The following is a 24007-nucleotide window of genomic DNA, read 5'->3' as shown; positions in this document are numbered from 1 at the left end:
ACCTGACTATAAAAATGAAATGAAATGAAGAAAATGAAAATAGAAGAAATTTAAAAAGACTATCCATGTAACTTCAAAATGGGAGAGGTATTTTGAAACAAGACATGAAATCCAGAAGACATAAAGACTGACAAAGGTTGACCACATAAAATTTGGTACGACAAAATGGTTATCATAAATCATGTCAAAAAACATTGGCAGAAAATATTTGCAACACAAAAAATTAATAATTACATAAGGAACTGCTACAAATTAAAAAATTTGTAAAATTGGCAATTCATTTATAGATGAGGAAATGCAAATAGTAAGCATGAAAAGAATGTTCAATAAAAATATCACAGACATGCAAATTAAAACAAGATGCCATTGAATTGGCAACAAAATCAGTCTTAGTATTATTAATCTGCAGTACAACTAAGGATATGGGGTAATGACTACTGATGGAAGAATCATACACCAGTACAAGGCCGACTTCATTAATTTCTGGAAATCCATCTGTATCTACTTAAGTTTCACTATGTATTATGTAAAAGAATGTTCACCACCTTGCTCCCCTGGAGTCCAGTGGTTAAGAGTCTGTGCTAGCAACGCAAGGGGCACCAGTTCAATCCCTGATCTAAGATCCTTGGAACTAAGATCCCACATGCCTCATGGCATGGCCAAAAAAATAAAAATACCTAGTAATAAATCTAACCAAGGAGATGAAAGACCTGTACTCTGAAAACTATATGCCACTGGAGAAAGAATTGAAAAGACACAAAGAAATGGATGTTCACCACATTAATCTAACAGCAAAAAACTACAAACAACTTAAGTGTTCATACCCAGCAACTGATTAAGTTGGGGAACCTCCATACAACAGCCTACGGTGTCCCTACTAAAAATAGGTAACACACGTTGTTATTACCACATACAAGGCATTGTTCTAAGTGTCTCATATGCTTATATTTCATCTTGATTTACGTCTATTTTATAGATGAGGAAACTGAGGTAGAGAGAGGTGAAGTAATTTGTTGAGAGACTGTGCTATACTGGTTTTGAAGATGGAAGGGGCCAGGAACCATGGAATATAGATGGCCTCTAGGAACCAGCCTTAATACCTTGACTTTTTAAAATTTTTAGGCCATGCCGCATGGCGTACGGGATCTTAGTTCCCCGACCAGGGACCAAACCTATGCTCCCTGCAGCGGAAGTGTGGAGTCAACCACTGGACTGCCAGGGAAGCCCCAATACCTTGACTTTGTATTTTGGACTCCAGAAATAAATAAATTTGTTGTTTTAAGCCATTCAAGTTTGTGACAACTTTTTATAGCACCAGTAAGAAACAGATACAACATAAGGGGTATTAAAATACATGGACAACAGTTTCCAGAAATGCTCTCACTAAGCTAAAATTCAAGGTACAGTCATCAATTTCTGATCTGAACAAAAGGTTCTGTATTATTTACAAACCCACTGTTGAGAGCAGTGCTAGGTCTAAAAAAAATTGATAAACAGCTTAGTATAGATGATTTCCTTTTTTCTGTATAGATTTTGGAAATTAGAAGAAATACATCACAACAGGATCAATCCTATCAGAATACCTGTTTTTTTTTAAGATGGCAGCTTCAACAAACTAGAGTCTGGGTATCAAAATTTCACTTTAATGAAACAAGTTCCTCTTAGGCATCACCTGAAACTTATTTTTTTAAATAAATTTATTTATTTTTGGCTGCGTTGGGTCTTCATTGCTGCACACGGGCTTTCTCTAGTTGCGGTGAGCAGGGGCTACTCTTCGTAGCAGTGCGTGGGCTTCTCATTGCAGTGGCTTCTCTTGTTGAGGAGCACAGGCTCTAGGCACACGGGCTCAGTAGTTGTGGCACACGGGCTTATGTGCTCCGCAGCGTGTGGGATCTTCCTGGACCAGGGCCCAAACCCGTGTCCCCTGCATTGGCAGGTAGATTCTTAACCACTGAGCCACCAGGTAAGTCCCCTGAAACTCATTTTAACAAGAAAACCTTTTTGTGTTAATACATGTTCTACTTGAAATTCCTAAACTCAAAGGATCTAAAACAGGTACTCTAATGCCTTAGTGATATCACACTATTTACAAATATGAAGTTAATACAGTGAATGTGTTTCTACTCCCACTATAAAGTCATCAGATTAAAAAAAAAGTCTAATCAATCACATAAAGGAATATAAAACTATTTATTGACCACTGTTCACCAGTATTTACAATAAAGTAAACAATATACAGTTGAATAACATTCTGATTACTACAAAGTTATTGTTTTTCCTGGCTTCTGCTGAACCAGTAACCCAAAATACTGAGAAGACTGAGCCTACATGTAAGGAATGGGTTGGGGTAAAGTTTGAAAAAACATGCAGGTCAAGTTTAGATTAGAAAACTTTGTTCACTCATTTATTCCTGCAGATCCTAAACTGCCAACATCTCTAACCATCTGATTAGGTTTCCATTAACAAGTCTGAGACATTGCATGTATTACAGTCTTTCATTAAATACAGCACACGGATTTCAACTTCTTAGAATAGTTTGCCAAGAGGAAGCTTTAAATGTCCATTTAACTAAGTCTTGCTTGGCTAATGAAAACATACCAGAATTTTTCTATTTTTTTCATTTGGGTTGACAGAGATAAAATTTTCCTTTCAGGGAGGTTTTACATATAAAACTGCATTTATATGATGGTAGATATGGATGCAGATTCTGATAGGGCTGCTTTAAAAAATTATCCAATTTAAATTGTTTAATTTGTCTCATTACTTACAAAATTATTTAATTTGAAAGGTTAAGACTTAAATTTTCAATTTAAGTTGAAGTGATTTCTTATATTGCTCAAAATGATAGAACCCCAGAAACATGGGCTCATCCATGGTTGTGAAAGGCTGTTTTTGTTTTGGTAAATGTGTTTAAACAATAACCAAAAAAACCCCAAACCATTTACATATGTATTTTATGTATACACATACAGAAAACCCAGAATGGTCCTTAGGCATATATGAGTTAAATGCAAATTCTAAATTCTGATTGAGTAATGACTATGGAGATTTTCCCCAACATTTAGAAAAGCTGTTCTCTAATGCAGAGGAAATAATATACCATGGTATATTATTCTTTTCTGCTAAAGGAAGCAACTTTAGCTTGCTTTTCTTTTCTGCTAAAGGAAGCAACTACAGAAAGCTTTTATTTGTTCAAAGTAACCAGTGCTACAGATGCAAAAAAACCAAAAACAAAACCCCCCAAAACCCCCCCCAAAACCCAACAACTTCCCCAATACTACTTCAAAACGAACATATCAAACTTGACTTTCATTAGAATGTAGTTATTTCTTCACACTAATAAATCAAAAAACCAAGAACCAGATTTTATATATATATATAAATATATATAAAAAGCAATGCAAACAATTATTGAGCTTCATCTTCTGGACAAGAATGCCAAGTTAGTCTCTCCTCATAAAAAGCAATTACAATTTGAGGACACCTCATATTTGCCTCTTTTGCCAGCACCAAGTCCGCCTCATCTGAATCTTTCCTGTTATGAGGGAAAAATAAATTCAGTTAAAAAGTCTAAACTGTTTTTTGTCAATTGATAACCATTCACTTAAGGATCATAACTCAATCAAAAGGTATTGCTTCAGGGTTATGTGGTTACTTGTGGCTGTGTTCCAATAAAACTTAATTTTCCAAAACAGGCCACAGTTTGCCACTTGTTGCTTTAGCAAAGTAACTAGAATCATCCTTCTAGCAGATAATTACTCTCTACCTAATGATGGTCAACTATTTATAAAACCTAGGTAGATATGTTTTCTAAAAATTCACAAGTTTTAAAAAAACATTATCTATTCTGACTGTAAAATATAACAGAAATTACCCACACACTTACCATTTCATGAGAAACATTAATTCTCCACTGCTGTCTGTGGCACCAATTATTCGCTCTGGGTCAAGACCTCTGGCAAAACCTCTTGGTTTATCAGCCTATTTAAAAGAGGTTAAATGATTATTTACATAAATGTTCCCACACATTTTTTTCAGAGAGCAAACTAACAATGTTAACTTCCAATTTGTTTTCATGATATATAACTTTTAAATAAAAACCTTCTGATGGTGAAACAAATGACCAGAGCAAGAGCCCATACTTAGTACTAAAACACATATTAATTTCCATTAAACTTACAAGCAGAAAAAACAAATCTGGATGTCTAAAATATTCTGAATCATAAATTAAGAAAACAGACAAAACTTTCTTCATTCAAAGACACCAAAAGGCAGGAAAAAAACCCCAATCTCTTTTTTTCTGGTAATTCTAAATCAATTAATAATTATAAATTCTTGAAAGTCAGTATTTCAAATTACTTCTAGGAATCCTCTAAATTACCCACGTTATTTTTTAAAGCACACAGAAACTATCAACAGCAAAGTAATAAAAACTTTAAAATGAGACTAATCAGTATTGTAATCAATCTGAATTACAGTAAACCTTATAAAATACTTAGTATAAACCAAAACTGTGGCCTGAGGGACTCCTGGGGATGCCTGAGACCTTCTGGAGTATCTGTTTATCTGCAAGATCTCCTCTTTTCATGTATCTGTGACTTTAGATTGTCTTTGCATATTTCCACCAAACAACATAGCACAGCAAATCGAATACAGGACTAATGCCTTATTAAGACAGACACTGACAAGATTTGCAAAAATGTAAAATGCCACTCTTCTCATTTAAAGTTATTTTTCATGAAAAGTTATGAATAACATGTAATAGTATTCGTCATTCTTAACTGAATATACAAAACTGCATAAGTTTCTACTTTAATTTCTAATGCAGTTAGTACAGATAGTTATAATCCATATAAACAAGTTTTTTGGGATCCTCAATAATTTTCTAGAGTGTAAAGGGGGCTTGAGACCAAAAAAGAGAAGTGCTTACATAACAAATCCTTTCTCCCCATGAGACTTTTCACATCATTACCTCGAGCTCTGGAGTCAGACTGCCTAGGTTATAATGACGACTCTAACCTTCACTCGCTGTGTGGCTTTGGGCAAGTTAACCTCTTTGTGATTCAGGTTCACTTTCTATAAAATACATACAATTAATACTATCTGTTTCATAGAAAATTTAAAGTATATGAAAAGCAAATTAAGTCATTTAGAACACTGCTTGGCACATTACGAGGGCTCAATACAGGATGACTATTGTTATTAAACAGTGCTTCTGTTGAGCATGTGGTTGACTTCCAATTTACTTACAACTGATTCTTAAGATTGTTACCTTTTTGCCTTGGCTGCTAAAGTGTTCAGAACCAAATTTGTAGCTCACTTCTGTAAAAAATGAGGGTAATACCTATGATCTTGATAGAACTGTCATTAAGAGTTATTGGACTGGGATGTCCCTGGTGGCACAGTGGTTAAGAATCCACCTGCCGACGCAGGGGACATGGGTTTGAGCCCTGGGCCAGGAAGATCCCACATGCCTCAGAGCAACTAAGCCCGTGTGCCACAACTACTGAGCCTGTGGTCTAGAGCCTATGTGCCACAACTACTGAGCCTGCACGCCTAGAGCCCGTGCTCCGCAACAAGAGAAGCCACCGCAATGAGAAGCCCACGCACTGCAACGAAGAGTAGTCCCCACTTGCCGCAACTAGAGAAAAGCCCGCATGCAGCAAGGAAGACCCAACACAGCCAAAAAAATAAATAAATAAATAATGGACTGCGAAGTACTTAGCATCTAGTTCAAATGATCAAATTTTTTTTTTTTTGCGATATGCGGGCCTCTCACTGTTGTGGCCTCTCCTGTTGCGGAGCACAGGCTCCGGATGCGCAGGCTCAGCGGCCATGGCTCACAGGCCCAGCTGCTCCGCGGCATGTGGGATCCTCCCAGACGGGGGCATGAACCCATGCCCCCTGCATCGGCAGGCGGACTCTCAACCACTGCGCCACCAGGGAAGCCCCAAATGATCAAATTTTAAATCCAAAGTCCTTATCAATAAATCTGTACTGTATGTTTAGTCCCTAAGCCTAGATGTAATTTAGACCCAAGACCTTTTCCCAAATTGCCGTGTTAGGCCAAAAGGCAGGACAAGTATGTTTTAAAGTTGAGGGTAAAAGCAAGGATTTATGTAATTTGCTCAAAGCCACAAAGAAATCAACGAAGAAAAGATTGGCTCAAAATACACATGCAGTGAATGAACCAATTATCTCATTTTATGCTAATAAAAATTAATAAAAAAATTATTATCCAAGATTATATACTTCAAAATCAAAGTACTGTTTGGCAATACAAGGATCATGTGCCAAAGTTTTGGTCACTACCACTCACTAATGATCTATAATCAAAATGTGCTATGTAGATTGTTTTCACTGTATTGTAAGGGATTTTCAATGATCAATTTTGTATTGTTTTTACTTAAGACAACTGGTCTAGATCAGAGGAAATTGTCTGATCTGAAGTCAAATTCATCAATCTATCCAAAGTAACACTAGCACAATTTTAAGTGGTGTAAGCACTTACTAGACATTTACACAATGTAGGGTAAACCATGCCTATCCTTTCTGTCCCAAATATTAAATATTAAGTATTTAACAAAGGCCTTTTAATGATATTTTTAAAGTACTTGAGTTTTAAAAAGCATTTAAAAAATCAAGTCATCCTTTTACAAAAAGCCAGTTTGCTGGCCAATGTTTTATACGTACAGCATCTCTTTTCTTCTTTGATTTGCTATCATCAGATTCACTGTCAGATAAAGATTTTCTTTTTGTTCCATCTTTTTCTTTACCAGCTTTTTGAGAATTAAGAAATGCTTCAATTAACTCTGGACAATCTAAATTTTCTTCGGGTTCCCAAGTATTGTCTGCACTGTGTTCAGTTAAAAAAAAAAAATTCATTCAATTAAACATGGTTCATCACCATCATCCAGATCCATTTAATATATACCTGACAAAAAGTCCTCTGTACTGCAGATATTAATCATTTCCCCCCTCCCCTCACATTCTTTTGAGGAAATCTATACTTCCTTTTGTGTCTACTTTCACAGTTGATACTAAGTGGGCAACGTTATTACCTCCAAGGTTAACTGAATCTGACTCTAGCAGAATAACTGGAACCAATATTTTTCCAAGTTATGCGGACAACTCACTTTAGAATTCCTCTGGAAGAGCCTTTAAAAAAGGTGGATTCCTGGTTCCCACCTCAAATTACTTTATCAGATTGTTCTTAGGGTTGAGGCCTCCAATACTGTGTTTTAAAACACAGCAATTCAGAGGCGCTCTCAAATGTGAGACAGTATTTTCAATTTCTGCTGGGTACTCAAATTGGGAAGTGATATAAAACAGGGGTTGGCAACTCAAAGTCAAATCCAGCCTTTTGTATGGCTGGCAAACTAAGACTGTTTTTTACATTTTTAATTGGTTGGGAAAAAAATGTCACAGTAAAAGTCATATGGAATTGAATTTTGGGGCCCATAAACAAAAGCATTATTAGAACACAACCATGTTCATCTGTTTAACGTATTGCCTATTGCTGCTTTTGTACTGCATTCTCAGAATTGAATAGCTGTGACAGAAGCCCACAAAGCCTAGATTATCTACTATGTGACTCTTATTAAAGTCTGCCAATCCCTGATATATGGCAGAGATGACCATTTCCATGTGTTTTTCAGAAGGGCTGGAAAGAAAATGAATATCAATTACCAAATGTGAAAGTAAGATCACCCTACACCACTAGTTACAAGATTGCTAACTTTGTGTGCTCTGATCCAGAAAGCCTTTACAGAACTAGACAGAATGAAATAAATCATTTTAGAGATGCTAGGAAAGATACTTTTAACCTCTGATTACAACTTGGTCTATTGATGCCCAGATTCTACTTCTTAGAGATTAAGATACAGTAAACCTAGTGTAGGATCTGAATCATGATGAGCACTTCTGTTTAAGACCTACTAGTATACCTTACATAGCTTCATTATTTTTTAATGTTCTCTGTAGGAAAACCGTGTACATTAGGTATTCTTGGTAGTACAGTATCCAAAGACATTAAAAAGCAAACTGTACTCTATATTATATAAATTTGACTCTCCAAGGTAATCAACTAGACTCAAATCTGCTAGGTTACCACTGCAGGCAAAAGACATGGATGGCTCTTTTTAAACATACCTCAAACAAGATACCCTGGGTTAAAGGTGCTTTTAAATTTAAAGAAACTTACAGAAAATGGATAAAAACATCTTAGACTAAAAACAAATTTTAAATGTTACTTAAGTGCAGTTAAACATATAATAAAAGCACTGAGATCTCTTACTCTGTAAATCCCTTCCACTTCAGGAAATACTCCACCTTCCCATTCACTACACGTCGGTCCAGTACTTTTTCTACCACAAATTCTTCAGGTTCTGCCTCTTCGACTTTTTTACTTTTTCCATTCTGTTTCTTTCCCATTTTTTGCTAAAACAAAACAAGACAGATTTAAGAAATGTCTTTTTTTGATTTTTTCAGTACATTTTAAAGGCTGGAGTACTTATATTACCGTTGCATTTGACACCTAAATTTCCACTTCTATATCCCAGAGCAGATACCTTCTGAAAAGGTAAAAGTTAACAGATAATAAAATAAAGGAATTCTTGATTCTGTGGGTTTAACTCAAAACTATCACCCACCACCCTTCACTGAAATAATACAATCAAAAACATTCTTTGAAAGCACTGTTTTATCTTTTCCTGGTCTTATTTCTATGTAGTCTACAAGACCAATTTTTGTAGAGTTTTCACTCATTTTAACCACAGGACAGCAACAAACAACTATTAGAAACTACTAGAGAATGATACAAAGGAGAATAACTAGTAGTGACAGGTCTTATTAGTGAACCATAGACCCATTAAAACTACAGCCCCCAAACACTAAGACCCCCTTTCCCAATTGAAACACCGATGTTAAAAGCCTCGACAATTTAAGAGAAAAGAGAACTGCAGAACAAAAACATGGTTCAGAACCCTGATATCAATTGCAGGGTCAACCAATGAGACCATAAATAGGTTAAAAAGGACAAGATCATTTCCCCATAATCTCTGCACATAATGTCACTGACCATTCGGAACAAACCTATAATGCTGTCACTTTAAGAGGCCAAAATGCTGGATCATTTTAATTATCTAATGTGAAAAAATCCTTTTCTTGGCTTCTCAAGAGAAAGACTCTAAAGTGGTAGCCAATGAAACTAACTTACAAGTTTTTAGGTTAGATTTTTTTTTTTTTTTGGTATAACACTCTTTGAGAGAAGCAGGAGACCAAGCTCAACAGACAAATAACTCAAAACAGATTTGTTATTGAAAATGGATAAACTTTCAAAAAAACCCGGAAATGGTTATTAAGAGATTAAGGGGGGAAATCCCACATGTTATGTTCATCTTGGAATCATTTCACCTTAAAACAGGTGCTATTAAAAAAAAAAATTAATTGCTCAGTCACTAAAGTCATCCCTCCTAAAGCATGTAAGCAGAAAAATTAACAGCTATGCCTCAAGACTGCAAAGGACATTTAAAAATACGTAATCATTTAGAGGTGTACACACACATGTAAGAAATAAAAATCCTATGAAACTTAAATAATGCAGCAAACACCTGATTTTGTTGGATACCATTCCCCATGTCAGGTCTTATAACTTTCATTAGTCAAGATACTTGGGTACTGCACCCAGTCAAATAGCCTTCTGCCTCCGTACAGTACAAGGAAGGTAATGATGGTGGTAGTGGAAAGAGTGAAGAAAAACTGGTATAGACCAAAGCTTATCAGACACTGATCCTAAATGAAAAACAAAAAAAGTAGGTCCATGAAACTAAGAGGCTAACAGGGTAAACAGGAAAACAAAAACAAACACAGAAAATGAAAGCTAAAAAAAATTTGGTCAAAGAAATAAAGTATTTACTACTATGGCACCCATAAACTAGTTTCAAATGCTCATCCTTTTCTTTTTAAAAGAAAATCCACCCACTTTCCCATTTAAATTACAGCACACATTATCTCACAACACTAACAAAATTATTTTAAAATGCAGAGTTAGGTAGATTCTGAAGACTATCAAACTGTATGCAAAGCAATTTAATTTTAATAGAAGCATCTATTTGCTTTCTGTATCTATACTCATCCTCACAGTCTCAGGGACAGCTATTTCGTTTCCCATCCAATACTTCTGATACTGGTGATTGTAAAGCCAATTTAATTATCTACATTTTGGTTTACTGATTATGAAATTTGAAGGACAGTTCAATCCTGAGGAAGCACAGATTATGCTTTGTGCTTTTTCCATTGATGGCTTTGATGGGAATAAATTATGCCACCAGACAGGCTTTATATTTAAATGTTTCTCAGGATGTTTGACTTTAAAGTGCAATCTAATGATGAAACAAATTAAAAATCACCAACGTGCCCTTTATATTGCAAAACTCAAGGGGAGAATACACAAACCAAAACCATTTTGCTTTATTTAGATGTTTACACTCACCTTTATATACTTGCAATTGTTATTAACGCAATGTGTTAGAATTAAATACCGTGGGAACCATAACTTTGAATTTCGTGATTTTTATGTGAATATTCCAATGACTATGTTAAAACTCCAAAGTTGACATGGCTGAATACATACATGTCTACAGGTTTACAGAAGTTTTAATGAAGCCTAAGAATGCAAACTGTGGGTTTAAGAAAACTGCTGGAGAGAAGATGCAGAAGATCTAGTTTCCTCTTTCCTGGACGCATGTGTGATGTTTTTTCATGTCGTGTATTAAAAAAACCACACTGCAATGATTTAAAGACCCTTCTGTATTTTAGAATAAGCAAGTTTGAAATATGACAGTGACCAAAACAATTCGAAACATTCAATGACTTTTGTCTCCATCTAAGCGTACAAGGTAACCGTTCTTTAAACAGGGCAATGCTGAAAATACCTGCTTTCTCTAGAATTCAGTAGTGATTTCGAGAATAGTATGCCAATCAACAAGGGCTTTACTGCTTTGTCTGTGTATGCTTCTAACATTCTTCCAGGTCACATAACTTTTTGTATCTTTATTTCAAGATAAGAATACTTGGTAAAAATTTATTTCGTGCTACTCTCCCAAGATTAGGTTTCCCTAAACGAATCAAGACACTATTAAACCAAGTCAATAAATATCTCAATGTAGTAATTTCCTTTTTGCTCCTAACTCTCCCCATAATAACAGTGGGGAGAGAAGGGACAGTAAACTATATATGGATGTAAATTTCTCAACCACAGAGATGCAAAGTTATAATTTTTGAAGAAAAAGTTTGTGTTAGATCCTTAAATATTTTAGGTTGTCATTAACTTACCAATGTAGTTTTATTGGACGCCATTTTTTATTGCAGACTTGAAGAGCTATTACTAGAAAAATGCATGACAGTTAAAAAAGTTTGCAAGACACAAAAAAGTAGCTAAACATAAGCTTTGTTTGGATTCCAACCCCCACCTAGGTAACTCACGTTATCAAACATGTATACAAATCCACAGAGAAGCAGTTTTGAGATTCTGCACAAACTAGTGATACATGCCTAAGAGTATATCAGTGTTGTAACCAAGTGTACCTAGATAACCTTACCGGGCACGTTAGTACCCGAGAAAGCTTTAGGTAAAAAACAGACAATTTTTTTTTCCCAGTCCAAATCCCACTTATAACCATAGTCAGAATTTTAAAAAAATGGCCAAATAGTTTGGTTCAAAATCAAACGACTGCCCGAACGATCACAATAACCAATTATTGTGTATTTCTCCGCTACACTTAACAGTCCAAAGAGTCGCCTATGTAATGTAATCCCAACCTGGTTTCTTCTTAGCAACCCTCCCTTTCCAATCACTAGTTAAAAAATTAAAGGAAAAACACACCGAGATGTTCCAGTCCCATTTCGTGCCACTTTTGAAACCAAATCACTTCTTTTCTGCACTTTCATCCGCTCCCCTCAAGCCCCTGCCCCACTCGGCTTAACAAGGCCTTAGCGCCCGGCCCCCGCCCCGCCCCCTCCCCCCCCCGGGAGCGCGGGCCTCGTGGTCAGCGCACACGCGGGGAGAAACAAAGGCCGCGGCGCGGGGGCTCAAGGGCACTGCGCCACGGGGCCCGCGCCTCCCCCGACCAGGCGGCGGCCACGTAACGGAGCGCCCGCCGCAGCCTCCGGACATCGGGCCGCGCGGATACGGGAGAATGCACCGCCCTCCCTGGAGGCCCAAGTCGCCGACCGAGGCCGGGAGGGGAAGGAGAGCCCCTCTTCTTGATCCGGGATGGGGGAGGGGAGAAAGAAATGCGCTTTGTCTAGAAATAAGGCAGTTGTCGCCACAGCTTTCAACCTTGGGGAGGAGTCTCGTCCCCTAAACCAACTACAGACGCCGGCCCAGCGCCAGGCCCGCCGCGGGGTCTCTGTTCGCTTCTCCTTTCCTTCCCACCAGCTCCTGATTCAGGGTCGGGCGGGGAAGGGATGGGAAGCGGGGGAACTGGGGGCCTCTGGGGCGCATATGGTATCTTAAGCAACACCACCGAGTGAAAGCTAGAGAAAAAGAAAGACACCGACTTCACCGCCTCCGAGCTGCTCCGGGTCCCGGGTCTGCACCGTCTCCGGCCCTGCGCGCCTCAAGCTCCAGCCACATCCGAAGGGGAGGGGGCTGGGGAGCTGCGCGCGGGGCCGCCGCCGGGGGGAGGGGAAGGTGGCACCGCCCACGCCCGGCGGCAGCGAGGGGCGGGGTGGGCGCGCGCCGCGCAGTGCCCGCCGGGAGCCCGAGCCCGGGAGGGAGAGGGAGAGGGAGAGGGGGAGGGGGTGGCGACGGTGGCGCTTACCGTTCGTGGCGTGGCGCCTGGTGGTCCCCGGAGGGAGGGGAGGGAGAGGGAAGGTTGGGGGGGGGTTTGAGGGCCGTGACCGAAGTCTCGGCGGAGGTTTTTCCTGGTTTGCAGCAGTGGTGGCTGGCGCCAAAACAGGACTCCGCCCACTTCCTTGCCCCTGGGGTTGGGTGCCTCCGAACGCTGGGGGTAGGTGGCGGGGGGGAGGGAAATCGGGAAATAAAAACGAGCGCCCCTTTCGACTACCCGCGAGGTCGACCCCAAAAGCGTTGGACAGGGTTGGGTTGGTGGAGCGTGAAGTGTAATTTTTTGACTAGAAGCCGCTTCGGGTGTTTCCGGAAGGGGCCGAGTCGGTCCTCCGCGCAGAGGAGGAAGGGTGGGGGAGGGAAAAGGCAGTAGAGAAGGCTACTAGGTTTTTTTTAAGACGAGGGTGGGGGGAGATTATCAAAGTGTTGCTATAAAGACCACCTCCGGGGTTGAGGGGGCTGGACCTCTGGGCTGAAGATTAAGCTCCTCCCAACAGCGTTAATTTCAAAATGCGCGACCGTTTCTCACCTGCCCTGCGCTAAGGCGGGGGCTGGACCCAGTTCCGAGAGTCAAATACGCAGAACTCGAGCCTTCCACAATTCACAGAGCCCTTTTACGCAACTGACGTCAAGCACCACTACTGGCCGCAAGGGGGAGGGGCACGTAGTTGGCGCAAGGAGGTCGTAGAGCGTTCCCGCCATTGGCGGCGGTTAGGGCGTTTACGCAACGGCCTGACGTAGGGGAGGACGCGTTAGTCGGGGGGAAGGTTCTAGAAAAGCGGCGGCAGCGGCTCTAGCGGCAGTAGCAGCAGCGCCGGGTCCGGAGTGGAGGTGCTCCTAGCGGTGTTGTTTCTCGACCAGCGGCAGTTCTCACTACAGCGCCAGGACGAGTCCGGTTCGTGTTCGTCCGCGGAGATCTCTCTCATCTCGCTCGGCTGCGGGAAATCGGGCTGAAGCGACTGAGTCCGCGATGGAGGTAACGGGTTTGAAATCAATGAGTTGTTGGAAAGGGCATGGCGAGGCCGTTGGCGCCTCATTGGAAGTCGGCCATCCGCCTCCGTGGGAGAGCGGCAGCGAAATTGGGCCACTTCAGAAGCGGCTGGTCTCAGGATGTTTTTGAAGCGGGGTCGTTAGTGGAGGCCTGATTGTACAGCGCTTTCCCCACCCTCAGTCTCCCGGCGCCATTTCCCTTTGCTGGGGGTGGGGGATGGGGAGCTTCCACATGGCGGACGCAGCCCCACTTTAGTGAAAATGGGGCGCGGAGGCAGGAATTCTTACTCCCTTTTTACAGCACGCTGGTTTGGGGGCCCCGGCGTCTCCGCGCTTGAGCGTTTCGGCGGGCCTCGGGTCCTCGCGAGCGGGACTGCGGAGCTTCCCCTCCCCCCTCCCGGGAACCGGATTTGGCGGCCGCCATTTTCATTTCTCTCCTTCCTCGCAGTGTTTTCCTTTTAACTCTCTAAGTTCAACTAGTTTGACTCTTTTAACAAAGACTAGAACTGGTTAACTATTTTTTTTTTCTCGGACTGTTTTCATGCCGTTTCGAGGTGGACTCCTAGTGTCTCGTGAGCTCGGGTCTTTTAAGTCTTGCGCACCTCATTAGAGGCTCGCTCCCTTCCCCTCGATGAAATGGCGCCATTGCGTTCAGGAGCCGCACCGAAGGGCGGGGGGAGGGGGCGGCGTTCTCCAGGGCGGGTTCGCAAGGCTTAGGAGGTAAAACCGTAGAGGGTGTCGGGCCCGGTTTAAGGCGAGCGGTAGTATGAAGACCACATTTTGTTTTCCAGCCCTTGTTTATTTGAGTAACGGTTTTATCTGCGTCTGCGGTAACTAAAAAGGCAGTTGAATCGTAGGAAACTTAAGAAATGAAGAATCAGATTTAGAGCCATCAGCTTACTACCGACTGTGTGGGAGGCCGTGGGGGAAGGAGGTCTGTGGGGGGCGGTATTTGGTTCAGAATCCTTTATTTTCCTGAAGGATTCTCTTTGAAATGTAGTATTTGTATTTTAAATATTATTTTTACTGGGCAAGACTACAGGTATTTATTAGTGATAAGTTAGAAATCATGATGAAAATGAAATAAAATGACTTTATAGTTGTACTCTGGTTAAAACATGGTTCAGTCCTTCAATGCGTGTATTGCTGTATACAAAACTTTTAGGCTGGGCCCCTATGTTTTTGAACTTTGTCACTTGCTTTTCTCGTTTATGTTTGCAATCATGGTTGATGATTACATTGATAAGCATAAGGTCTCAAGCGAAGGGGGTCTACCTGGGTATTTTCCTTGACCCTAAGCACGCTTATAAAATAACTTTGTTTGTAATCGATAGTGGACAGCGGGTAAGTTTGGAAAATGAGGTAAGTAATGAGTTTTTGCCTTTGTTAGTGATTTGTAAAAGTTGTTGTAGATGTATTTTTTAATCTATTTAATTTATTTGGGTTTTAAAAGGCCTATTAACTGACAATATTTGGAGTAAATAAAATTTGCTTAAGAGTCCAAATATCAGTATGCTAAGTAACTTCTATAATTGTTTTTTAAGTGTCTCAGGAGCTAGTTTGATAATTTGTTTTCAAAATTTTCAGAATCCTGAAAAGTTATATAGGGAAAAAACTGAATTGCTTATCGCTGTATTTTCTGAGCTGTTGGGAGAATGTCATGCATGGAGAGAGGAACTTCATAGAACTATGGGTTGAAAGTTGTAATGCTGTTTGATAACAGTTGGTCACGGACATTGTGACTAACTTTCGTTTCTGAATATTCTTAGTTTTTCAACCTAGTCAACTGAAAACAATGACCCAGCCTGCTTTAACTCATAGCCCCAAATACAGAGCTGTTAATGCAACTTATTTGCTTGCTGGTTTGTAAGGATTGAGTTTTCAGCCCAGGCTCTTTTTCTTTTCACATGTGAAAGTTGTTTATGCTGTGTAATTTGCCAGAAGACCACTAAGTTCAACATGGTGAAGTGTAAATTGTAGTACTTTGTAGCTACGGGATAGTCACAGTGGTCATTTAAATATTTTTATGGCTTTGAAAAGTGAGATGATCACAGTGTCTTAACTATGTTTCAGCTTTTAAGCTCAGTAAAGGTTCAGATTGTTTCTGTGTTGTCTACATGTCAAAAACTAGCTATGTTAAAACTTTATTAAGTTTTAGGCACCGTTAATTATGAAAGTTATTCTGCCTTGGTCAGAAGAGAGGTAAATTTTACGGATATTTTGTTACCTACATTTGAACGCTTAAAATTTTCTGTAATGGAGAGTTGGTATATGGGGAGAGAACAATACTAGGTTTTTGAAAATTGCGTTGCATTAGAATCACCACCAGAGGGAGCAACGAAGAGAAACTCATTTTTCAAATAACTGAATCCTGAAATAAATGGCAACTCTTGGTTATAAAAAAGCAACAGTTTTTATATTTTAAAAATTTATATTTAAACGGAATATTTAAAAGTTCTCTGTTCTGGGTTATAGGATTGAATGCAGATTTTGATAAGAATCTTAACTTTTCAGTCACCAGGGAGTAGATTTGCTCCTTTTTCTTCAGAAAGTTTTTTTTAAACTAAGTTATGCTAGATTTGTTTAAAATAATTTAATGTGAAGTAAATTTAGATCAAGCGTTAATGATTTTGAAACTTGTGTAGTTCAGCTGAGGCAATTTTTTTGGTGTAACACAACTAATGCAGTTTAACATATGGTTTAAATTTGATGTAAGTTTTTTTTTTCCCCCCCAGAAAACTTTAGAAACTGTTCCTTTGGAGAGGAAAAAGGTACTCTGCCAGCAGGTCACCTCATATTTAAGAATTTAATTTCCTGCATACAAAGAGAAAATGTAAATAAAAATTGAAATGATGTTTTCCTTTGCAGAGAGAAAAGGAACAATTCCGTAAACTCTTTATTGGTGGCTTGAGCTTTGAAACTACAGAAGAAAGTTTGAGGAACTACTACGAGCAATGGGGAAAACTTACAGATTGTGTGGTACGTTAAGTGTGGAAGTGCTTAGGGATAGTCCTTCAAGTGTTGGGTTTCTCTGTTTAAAATAAGTGAATCATGGAGAAAATCACTTTAAAATTCATATTTATTATTTTAAAATGCTGTAAGTGATGAGATTAAATGGTAACATCACTCCTTTGGATTTAAAGGTAATGAGGGATCCTGCAAGCAAAAGATCAAGAGGATTTGGTTTTGTAACTTTTTCATCCATGGCTGAGGTTGATGCTGCCATGGCTGCAAGACCTCATTCAATTGATGGGAGAGTGGTTGAGCCAAAACGTGCTGTTGCAAGAGAGGTGAGCAAATACATAACTTGTTTGTTCAAACAGTTTTGAGGAAAATTCTATTTCGTTCTTGCTCAAGATTAGAAGTGACTTTTGAAAGAACAAAGTTATCTGTATTTAGCTCAAGGTGTTTTTGTTTCTTTAATAGAGCTTCGTTGGGTTTCTGTACTTATAATTTCCTAGACTTAAGTTATTTCAAAGATTAGGTTCTTATTCATAAGTTGCCTTAGTATTTGGTCATAGGGTAGAAGCCATGTATGTTACTCAGATAGTGTGCCTTCGTTTATGTTTGTGGTTTCTTCAGTCAGGATGATTTTTTCTGTTTCAGGAATCTGGAAAGCCAGGGGCTCATGTAACTGTGAAGAAGCTGTTTGTAGGTGGAATTAAAGAAGATACTGAGGAACATCATCTTAGAGATTACTTTGAGGAATATGGAAAAATTGATACCATTGAGATAATTACCGATAGGCAGTCTGGAAAGAAAAGAGGCTTTGGGTTTGTTACTTTTGATGACCATGATCCTGTGGATAAGATTGTGTGTAAGTGTCCATAAGTGCTAGGGGTGTGGCTTTTTCACGTTTTAAGTTTTGAGTATGTTAACACCTAAAACTTTGTTAAAGTAAAGTTTAACTTGTAACTTGGCTAATATTATAGGATGCTGACTTAATGGACTCTGAACTTTTCATTCCAGTGCAGAAATACCATACTATCAATGGTCATAATGCAGAAGTAAGGAAGGCTTTATCTAGACAAGAAATGCAGGAAGTCCAAAGTTCTAGAAGTGGAAGAGGAGGTAACTTCAATTCCATTTTTTTCTTAAGATTTATTTGTATAAGTGTTTGTTACTAACCAGGGTATTTATTGTAGGCAACTTTGGTTTTGGAGATTCTCGCGGTGGTGGTGGAAATTTTGGACCAGGACCAGGAAGTAACTTCAGAGGAGGATCTGGTAAGTCCGTCTTCTAAGTTTAGAAGGGTGAATGTGCTTGAAAACTATGAGTGAGTTTTAATTAGAATCTAGGAAATCCAGCCTAATTTTTAAAAAGTTATTCTTAAGGTCTAATGTAGGTTCTGTCCTGATGGGATATTCTGATTTGGCTAGGCAAGAGGTAACATTTTAAAAGTCCTGTAGTTATAGTCAAGGGCAAATAATTGCATAGATCCTTTATGGTTTTCAGTTTCTGGAAAAGTTAAGATAGTGCAGCCATCTTAAATTTATGAGGTATTCCTGAATAGTCGGTGGAAATACTGTAGAGGCTTATATGTGTAGGTTTGAAGAGGTCTGTGTCTTTGGTTTTTGCTTTGGGCTTTATATGTGGGTTAATCTGAATTAAAGTAGTGGGGTGCCAACAGAAATACTGCCCCTGTCCATTGTCATTCGTTTTCATAAATGAATATCTTAAGTGGAGGTTTGCCAAGTGCAAGCCCCAAATCAGGCAGTTATCCTGATGATGAAATGGAATCACATACTTTAGTGTATTTTTAACACTAAAATACAACATAAAATATACAGTAACACCAGTGTACAGCTTAAGGGGAATGGGTTCCTAATAATTCTTATTCATAGATACTAATAGATAACGTGGAGGAAGGGAGGGTAAGGAATTGAGTGGCATGAACCACAGGAAAATAATCTTCTTTTTCCTGCCCATAACAGATGGATATGGAAGTGGTCGTGGATTTGGGGATGGCTATAATGGGTATGGAGGAGGACCTGGAGGTCAGTTTCTTCTACGCGTCTTAAGGTTTAATCACACTGTGTTGTCCGTTTTTGAGTGTATACATGAAATTTTTCTTAATGTTTTACCTTTTGTAAAGGGATTAGGTGATAATGGTTCTGTTATTTGGATTTTTATTCTGATTTGCATCTTGTTGTAAATTATAAAAGGAAAAATATGGTTTGTAGGTGTTTGTACTTTTGCAAAATCAATTGGGTAGATTTTAAATGAGAATTTAAAAATGCTGTTTAAAGCTGTCCTGTTGTTTTTCAAGCAAGAGAATTGGAGATAGATGTGATATTTTGTATATTGTTTTCCTGAAAAAGTATAGAAAAGTGGTTACGAGCAAGATCAACATGTAAGGGGAATGTATATAAGAGCCCTGTGTTGTCTTAGCTCTTACCAAGATGAGTCCAGGAGGATAATGTTCCAAAAGTCCCCGAAGGAACTTTTCCAAAACATACACAAGTGTGCTTCTGTGTCTAGCTAAGGTGGTGAGCCACTGTTAAATTTATCAAGTGGTATGTTTTGTTGAAGTACAGAAAAGAGTGATACTTGCTGACAAATGTCTTAATAGAAAGGAACAAGACATTTAAAACTGATCTAAATAATAGGCCTTATTTCTGGTTTTGACCTCATTAGGCATGACTTAGGAGTCACATAAATCTCACTATTTCCAATATTGCTTTGAAATCCAAATATTGATTTGGTTTGAGAAAGATGAGTTTTTGTACTTATTGCAAGCAATCTGAGAATACCAGTTTAAGTTTAATTACATGTGCAAGTTTGCTAATTTCTGGTCCTCCCCCCCATTTCTACTCAGGAGAAGGGTGGTGGGCATTTTATTTAAGAGACATGGTAATTCACAAGGAAACATGAGTTGGGAACTTAATCTTTTGGACCAGCAGGAAGATGTGGTACTTCTACTTTGTTCCATTAGTCTACACATCTTGTCTGCCCCACCCCACCTACAACCTTACACAAAACATAAATAGGATTTCAGGATACCTTCCAGAGAATCCATGATGTGTCTTTAGTTTTAGGGGAGACCTGTGGCATTACAGGTATTTGTTTCTAAAGGTTTTATCCAGTTGTTAGTGGGTAGGCACTCCCCACCCCCAACCGTTTACCAAGGATGGATATTAGAATCTGCCCTTGAGGATTTTAGAGATTTTGTAGAACGAATATCTTACTTAAAAAATACGTGTTTTGGAAAGCTGGAAGTGGGTGTTCAAATGGCATTGAAAATATTAAGTAATTACTTAAAGGCTTATTTTATAATAGGTGGCAATTTTGGAGGTAGCCCTGGTTATGGAGGAGGAAGAGGAGGATATGGTGGTGGAGGACCTGGATATGGCAACCAGGGTGGGGGCTACGGAGGTGGTTATGACAACTATGGAGGAGGTAATAAATTCACCTGCATCTTTATGTGGGAATTTGGATTGGAATTAATGATTTTCAACACGTGAGATTTTTCATTTCATTGTTGTTGATGGTTGTGTTTTTAAAAAGTAGAATTGTAGATAGGTGTTTTGCATTTATTCTGATCTGTTTCTGTGGGAATTTTAAGTACTTAGCATGTACCACTGGTTTAATATTTGGTTGTGTTATGCGGTTTATTGTACAGAAATTTCCAAATTTTTTACAGGAAATTATGGAAGTGGAAATTATAATGATTTTGGAAATTATAACCAGCAACCTTCTAACTACGGTCCAATGAAGAGTGGAAACTTTGGTGGTAGCAGAAACATGGGAGGACCATATGGTGGAGGTAATTTATTAGATTTTTCAAATTTGTGATGAAAATATTAAGTGTTCCATGACTTTGAAGAAAGATAACTTTCAAGTTTATTTATGCTTGGGTAACACTTCCCATCAAATACAGTGTTATTGAGAGTAAATTTTTGGGAAAAGAAAAATATAACATCACTTGGGGGGGATTGTTGTGGTGGGATGTTCAGTGATATAAAATATTTTGGGGTTAGTGAAGTGGATTAGATGTTTTCAGTGGCTTTGGCTGATTAAGAAAAAGCCAGATAAAATTGCTGAGCTTATTGCAAGTGGTGTAAATTTTGTATGACTCTTAGAAAGCTAATTTAGTAAATCTGAACTTTTCGTTCAAATCATCGTTGAGAGTTGTTAGTGGGACAGAAATAGATTCCTTATGTTTCTTATGCTGGGTATACTTTCTTAAAAAATCATTTAAATGATCATGGAAGAGAGCCCTCTAAAGGAGAAGCAGTAGTAAAATGTTTTCAAGTTTAAAGGAAAAAATTGAAAAATCTGTGAATCTGGATAATTTAATCTTGAGTTAACGATGCTAACTAGAAACAAGTATGGTCTCTGATCTGCATGTTTTAGGGAGTGTATGGCTGTAAAATAAAATCAACTGTAGAACTTGGGAAATCAAAATAAGTTTGCTTTCTCTTGTTCTAATAATTCTAGGAAACTATGGTCCAGGAGGCAGTGGAGGAAGTGGGGGTTATGGAGGGAGAAGCCGATATTGAGCTTCTTCCTATTTACCATGGGTAAGTAGCTTTTAAGTTTCACGTTATTAATGTCTTGGGAGACCTAGCTGCCAGGAGTTAAAAGCTTTTTAGGATCATGTTATCTTTCCTTAAAATCTGGTTAGATGGATAATTTCATAACCTATTTTTTTTTTACTCTTTACTTCTGTTGAAACAGGCTTCACTGTATAAATAGGAGAGGATGAGAGCCCAGAGGTAACAGAACAGCTTCAGGTTATCGAAATAACAATGTTAAGGAAACTCTTATCTCAGTCATGCATAAATATGCAGTGATATGGCAGAAGACACCAGAGCAGATGCAGAGAGCCATTTTGTGAATGGATTGGATTATTTAATAACATTACCTTACTGTGGAGGAAGGATTGTAAAAAAAAAAAAAAAAATGCCTTTGAGACAGTTTCTTAGCTTTTTAATTGTTGTTTCTTTCTAGTGGTCTTTGTAAGAGTGTAGAAGCATTCCTTCTTTGATAATGTTAAATTTGTAAGTTTCAGGTGACATGTGAAACCTTTTTTAAGATTTTTCTCAAAGTTTTGAAAAGCTATTAGCCAGGATCATGGTGTAATAAGACATAACGTTTTTCCTTTAAAAAAAATTTAAGTGCGTGTGTAGAGTTAAGAAGCTGTTGTACATTTATGATTTAATAAAATAATTCTAAAGGAAATTGTGTAATTATAGACTTTTTATTTTAAATAAGTTAAGGAGTGGGTAGTATAATTAAGGTCCATTGCAAAGCTGTTGTTATATTTGTGTAAGATAAATGCTGGTCAGATACAAGTGTGTTGTCTGCAATTCATCAGGATTAAATTATCTAGATAACTTAAGGGATATCTCTGCAAGGAGAAACACCTTTTTAGATCTTTTAGATGCTGCTTCTTCAATGCAAGGAAAGGAAATAACCCCAGCGAGGTACTCTTCAGGGATACAGGTCTAGTACAAGAGAACTCTTGACGGCTACTAAGTTCAGCCAGTCTTAAGAAACTGTGCTGTTTCTACAAAGCTTTAACTACAGTAGTTTATAAGGATGCCAACGAAAGCTGAGGGTGTAGAGCAAAATAGTTCTAAGCTTCAGTTAAACTTCTTTAGGTAAGATCTCATTTACTTTTCCTTTCTTAATTTTCCTCCCCAAAAGATAAACTAATACTCTTTAATGGTCTTTCAGTATAGTGGTTCTCATGTAGTTTAACATAGCTATAAATTGAGTTTAACAATTTATAAACTCAAGAGAATAATTTTATAAACCCTGTTTTCCAATCTGTCATTTACTTAAATTATTTTGGTTGTTTTTTTCCCCCTTTTTTTCCTTCTTTCCCATCCCCCTCCCCCTCTATGAAGATTCAGGTGCTTAACATATCATTTTTTTCCCTGCTGGAATTTTAGCATTGATATGAACCATGGACACGTATATTCTGCTGCCACAAAGACTGTAAAGTGCTTCATTTCAACAGCTGAGGCAAGCCAAGTGATCATTAATAAAGCTTTTCTTGGTTCCTTCAGTGGTGTTGGTAGTGAAATGGTAGGTAAAAGTTAGGCTGCAAGTTGAATGAATCATGAAATTTCCCATCGTTACACCCTTGTGTATTCACATTTCTTGGATCAAGCATTTTGAGTGAACTAGGGATTTTTTTTTTATTAAAAATAAAGACGTTTTGTTCTTCTGTTATTTTGATACGGTTCTAGCTTTACATGCTTATCAGGATCAGGCTAAGGAGAAGGTAGGGCAAGATGGTTAAATCTACTTTCAGATAATTTATATTTATGAATAAAAGTGTCTACATTATAAATCTTGTATATATCCAATTCTAAATACTTAGGTTTAAATGTGGTAATTCTTTCCCAATCCCTAACCTATAGGAGAGACGTAGGTTGGCTGCTGAAGTTTCATTTCTTAGATGTCATCAGAGATTGATTGCCTGGCTTTATTGCCTTTTCAGGAATGTGATAATCAGGGCATATTCTACTGTATGCACCTGTGAGTCTTCTTTGATCCTAAGACCACCACTGAAATTATTTAGGTTCTTTGGACAAACATGATAAACTTCTTCAGATACTTTTTTTTTCCTTTGGCAGGAAGGTGTCTTGCTGCAGGTAACTAATGAAGAAGTGGTCAACCACAGAATCTTCAAGAAATAAGAAATTCTGTACCATCTGAAAGTAGTTCTTGTTGGTGCCTTCATTTTAAAAAGCACTCTTTAAGATTAAAGGGAAATGTTTTCTGATAAAATAACAGACTTCATTTAGTACAGGTTCTTAATATAAAACAATTACAAATTGAGTATTGTTTGTAACAGAGTAACATCAGTTCAGCTAGAGAGAGAAATGTATCGTGTTTTGAATTAGGTTTTGTGAGTAGACAGATTAAAATTCTATTTTAAATATAAAGTTTATTAAAATAAATACTTTTGTATTCAAATACTTGGTGTAATGTTTACACATAAAATGTGAATCTTGTTCTATGAACATTAAGTTGTCTAAAGGATTGCCATCCACTAGATTTCTAAAGCAGTTTCACAAAGCAATGCATATTGCCATTTTCCTTTCAATATGGATAGACAAACGAGAAAAGCACTGTGGACATTATTGGCTGTCCCTAATAAAATGCCATTCTTTATACACTGTATATTCAGCGTTTGAATAATGCTACAGA

The 24007-nt window shown here is 38.3% G+C and overlaps 2 protein-coding genes across 7 annotated transcripts; one reads left to right on the top strand and one right to left on the bottom strand.

Moving 5' to 3' along the window:
* Positions 1-2176: 2176 nt before the first annotated feature.
* On the bottom strand, positions 2177-12671 carry CBX3 (chromobox 3). 2 transcript variants are annotated; one of them, XM_082846133.1, is made up of 6 exons: positions 12562-12671; positions 11335-11386; positions 8297-8439; positions 6694-6856; positions 3887-3981; positions 2177-3535 (listed from the first exon to the last, which is right to left on the bottom strand). In XM_082846133.1, the coding sequence occupies exons 2-6, from the start codon at positions 11356-11358 to the stop codon at positions 3409-3411; spliced, it is 552 nt and encodes a 183-aa protein (XP_082702259.1). In that variant the 5' UTR covers positions 11359-11386; positions 12562-12671; the 3' UTR covers positions 2177-3408. The 2 variants fall into 2 exon arrangements, with proteins under 2 accessions (XP_082702259.1, XP_082702260.1); XM_082846134.1 differs by lacking the exon at positions 12562-12671 and adding an exon at positions 11885-11903.
* Positions 12672-13612: 941 nt separating this feature from the next.
* Positions 13613-23971, top strand: HNRNPA2B1 (heterogeneous nuclear ribonucleoprotein A2/B1). Of its 5 annotated transcripts, XR_014326477.1 has the most exons (13): positions 13613-13826; positions 16576-16611; positions 16709-16819; positions 16984-17130; positions 17447-17657; positions 17810-17911; positions 17986-18066; positions 18775-18837; positions 20120-20239; positions 20484-20606; positions 21281-21363; positions 22741-22876; positions 23431-23971. XR_014326477.1 is itself a non-coding variant. In XM_082847021.1 (12 exons), the coding sequence occupies exons 1-11, from the start codon at positions 13821-13823 to the stop codon at positions 21340-21342; spliced, it is 1062 nt and encodes a 353-aa protein (XP_082703147.1). In that variant the 5' UTR covers positions 13613-13820; the 3' UTR covers positions 21343-21363; positions 22741-23971. The 5 variants fall into 5 exon arrangements, 4 of the variants coding, with proteins under 4 accessions (XP_082703147.1, XP_082703146.1, XP_082703148.1 ...); XM_082847021.1 differs by having other exon boundaries at positions 22741-23971; XM_082847020.1 differs by lacking the exons at positions 22741-22876; positions 23431-23971 and adding an exon at positions 21521-22732 and having other exon boundaries at positions 13614-13826.
* The last annotated feature ends 36 nt before the right edge of the window (positions 23972-24007 follow it).

The sequence above is a fragment of the Leucopleurus acutus genome, assembly GCF_964270905.1.
Source record: "Leucopleurus acutus genome assembly, chromosome: 9".
NCBI lineage: Eukaryota > Metazoa > Chordata > Mammalia > Artiodactyla > Delphinidae > Leucopleurus > Leucopleurus acutus.
Note: the sequence above shows the minus strand (reverse complement) of the source record. Positions and strands in the feature narration are given on the sequence as shown.

Bases quoted from the DNA above. Each gene is read 5' to 3' on its own strand.
- HNRNPA2B1 (XM_082847021.1), top strand. The intron at 16,612-16,708 runs GTACTCTGCCAG...TTTCCTTTGCAG, and splicing joins TTCCTTTGGAGAGGAAAAAG to AGAGAAAAGGAACAATTCCG. The intron at 20,607-21,280 runs GTAATTTATTAG...TAATAATTCTAG, and splicing joins GGGAGGACCATATGGTGGAG to GAAACTATGGTCCAGGAGGC.
- CBX3 (XM_082846133.1), bottom strand. From the start codon at position 11,358: ATGGCGTCCAATAAAACTACATTG. The intron at 6,857-8,296 runs GTAAGAGATCTC...AACTGAACACAG, and splicing joins AAGTGGAAGGGATTTACAGA to TGCAGACAATACTTGGGAAC. The intron at 3,982-6,693 runs GTACGTATAAAA...TCTTTTAAATAG, and splicing joins CAAAGAAGAAAAGAGATGCT to GCTGATAAACCAAGAGGTTT.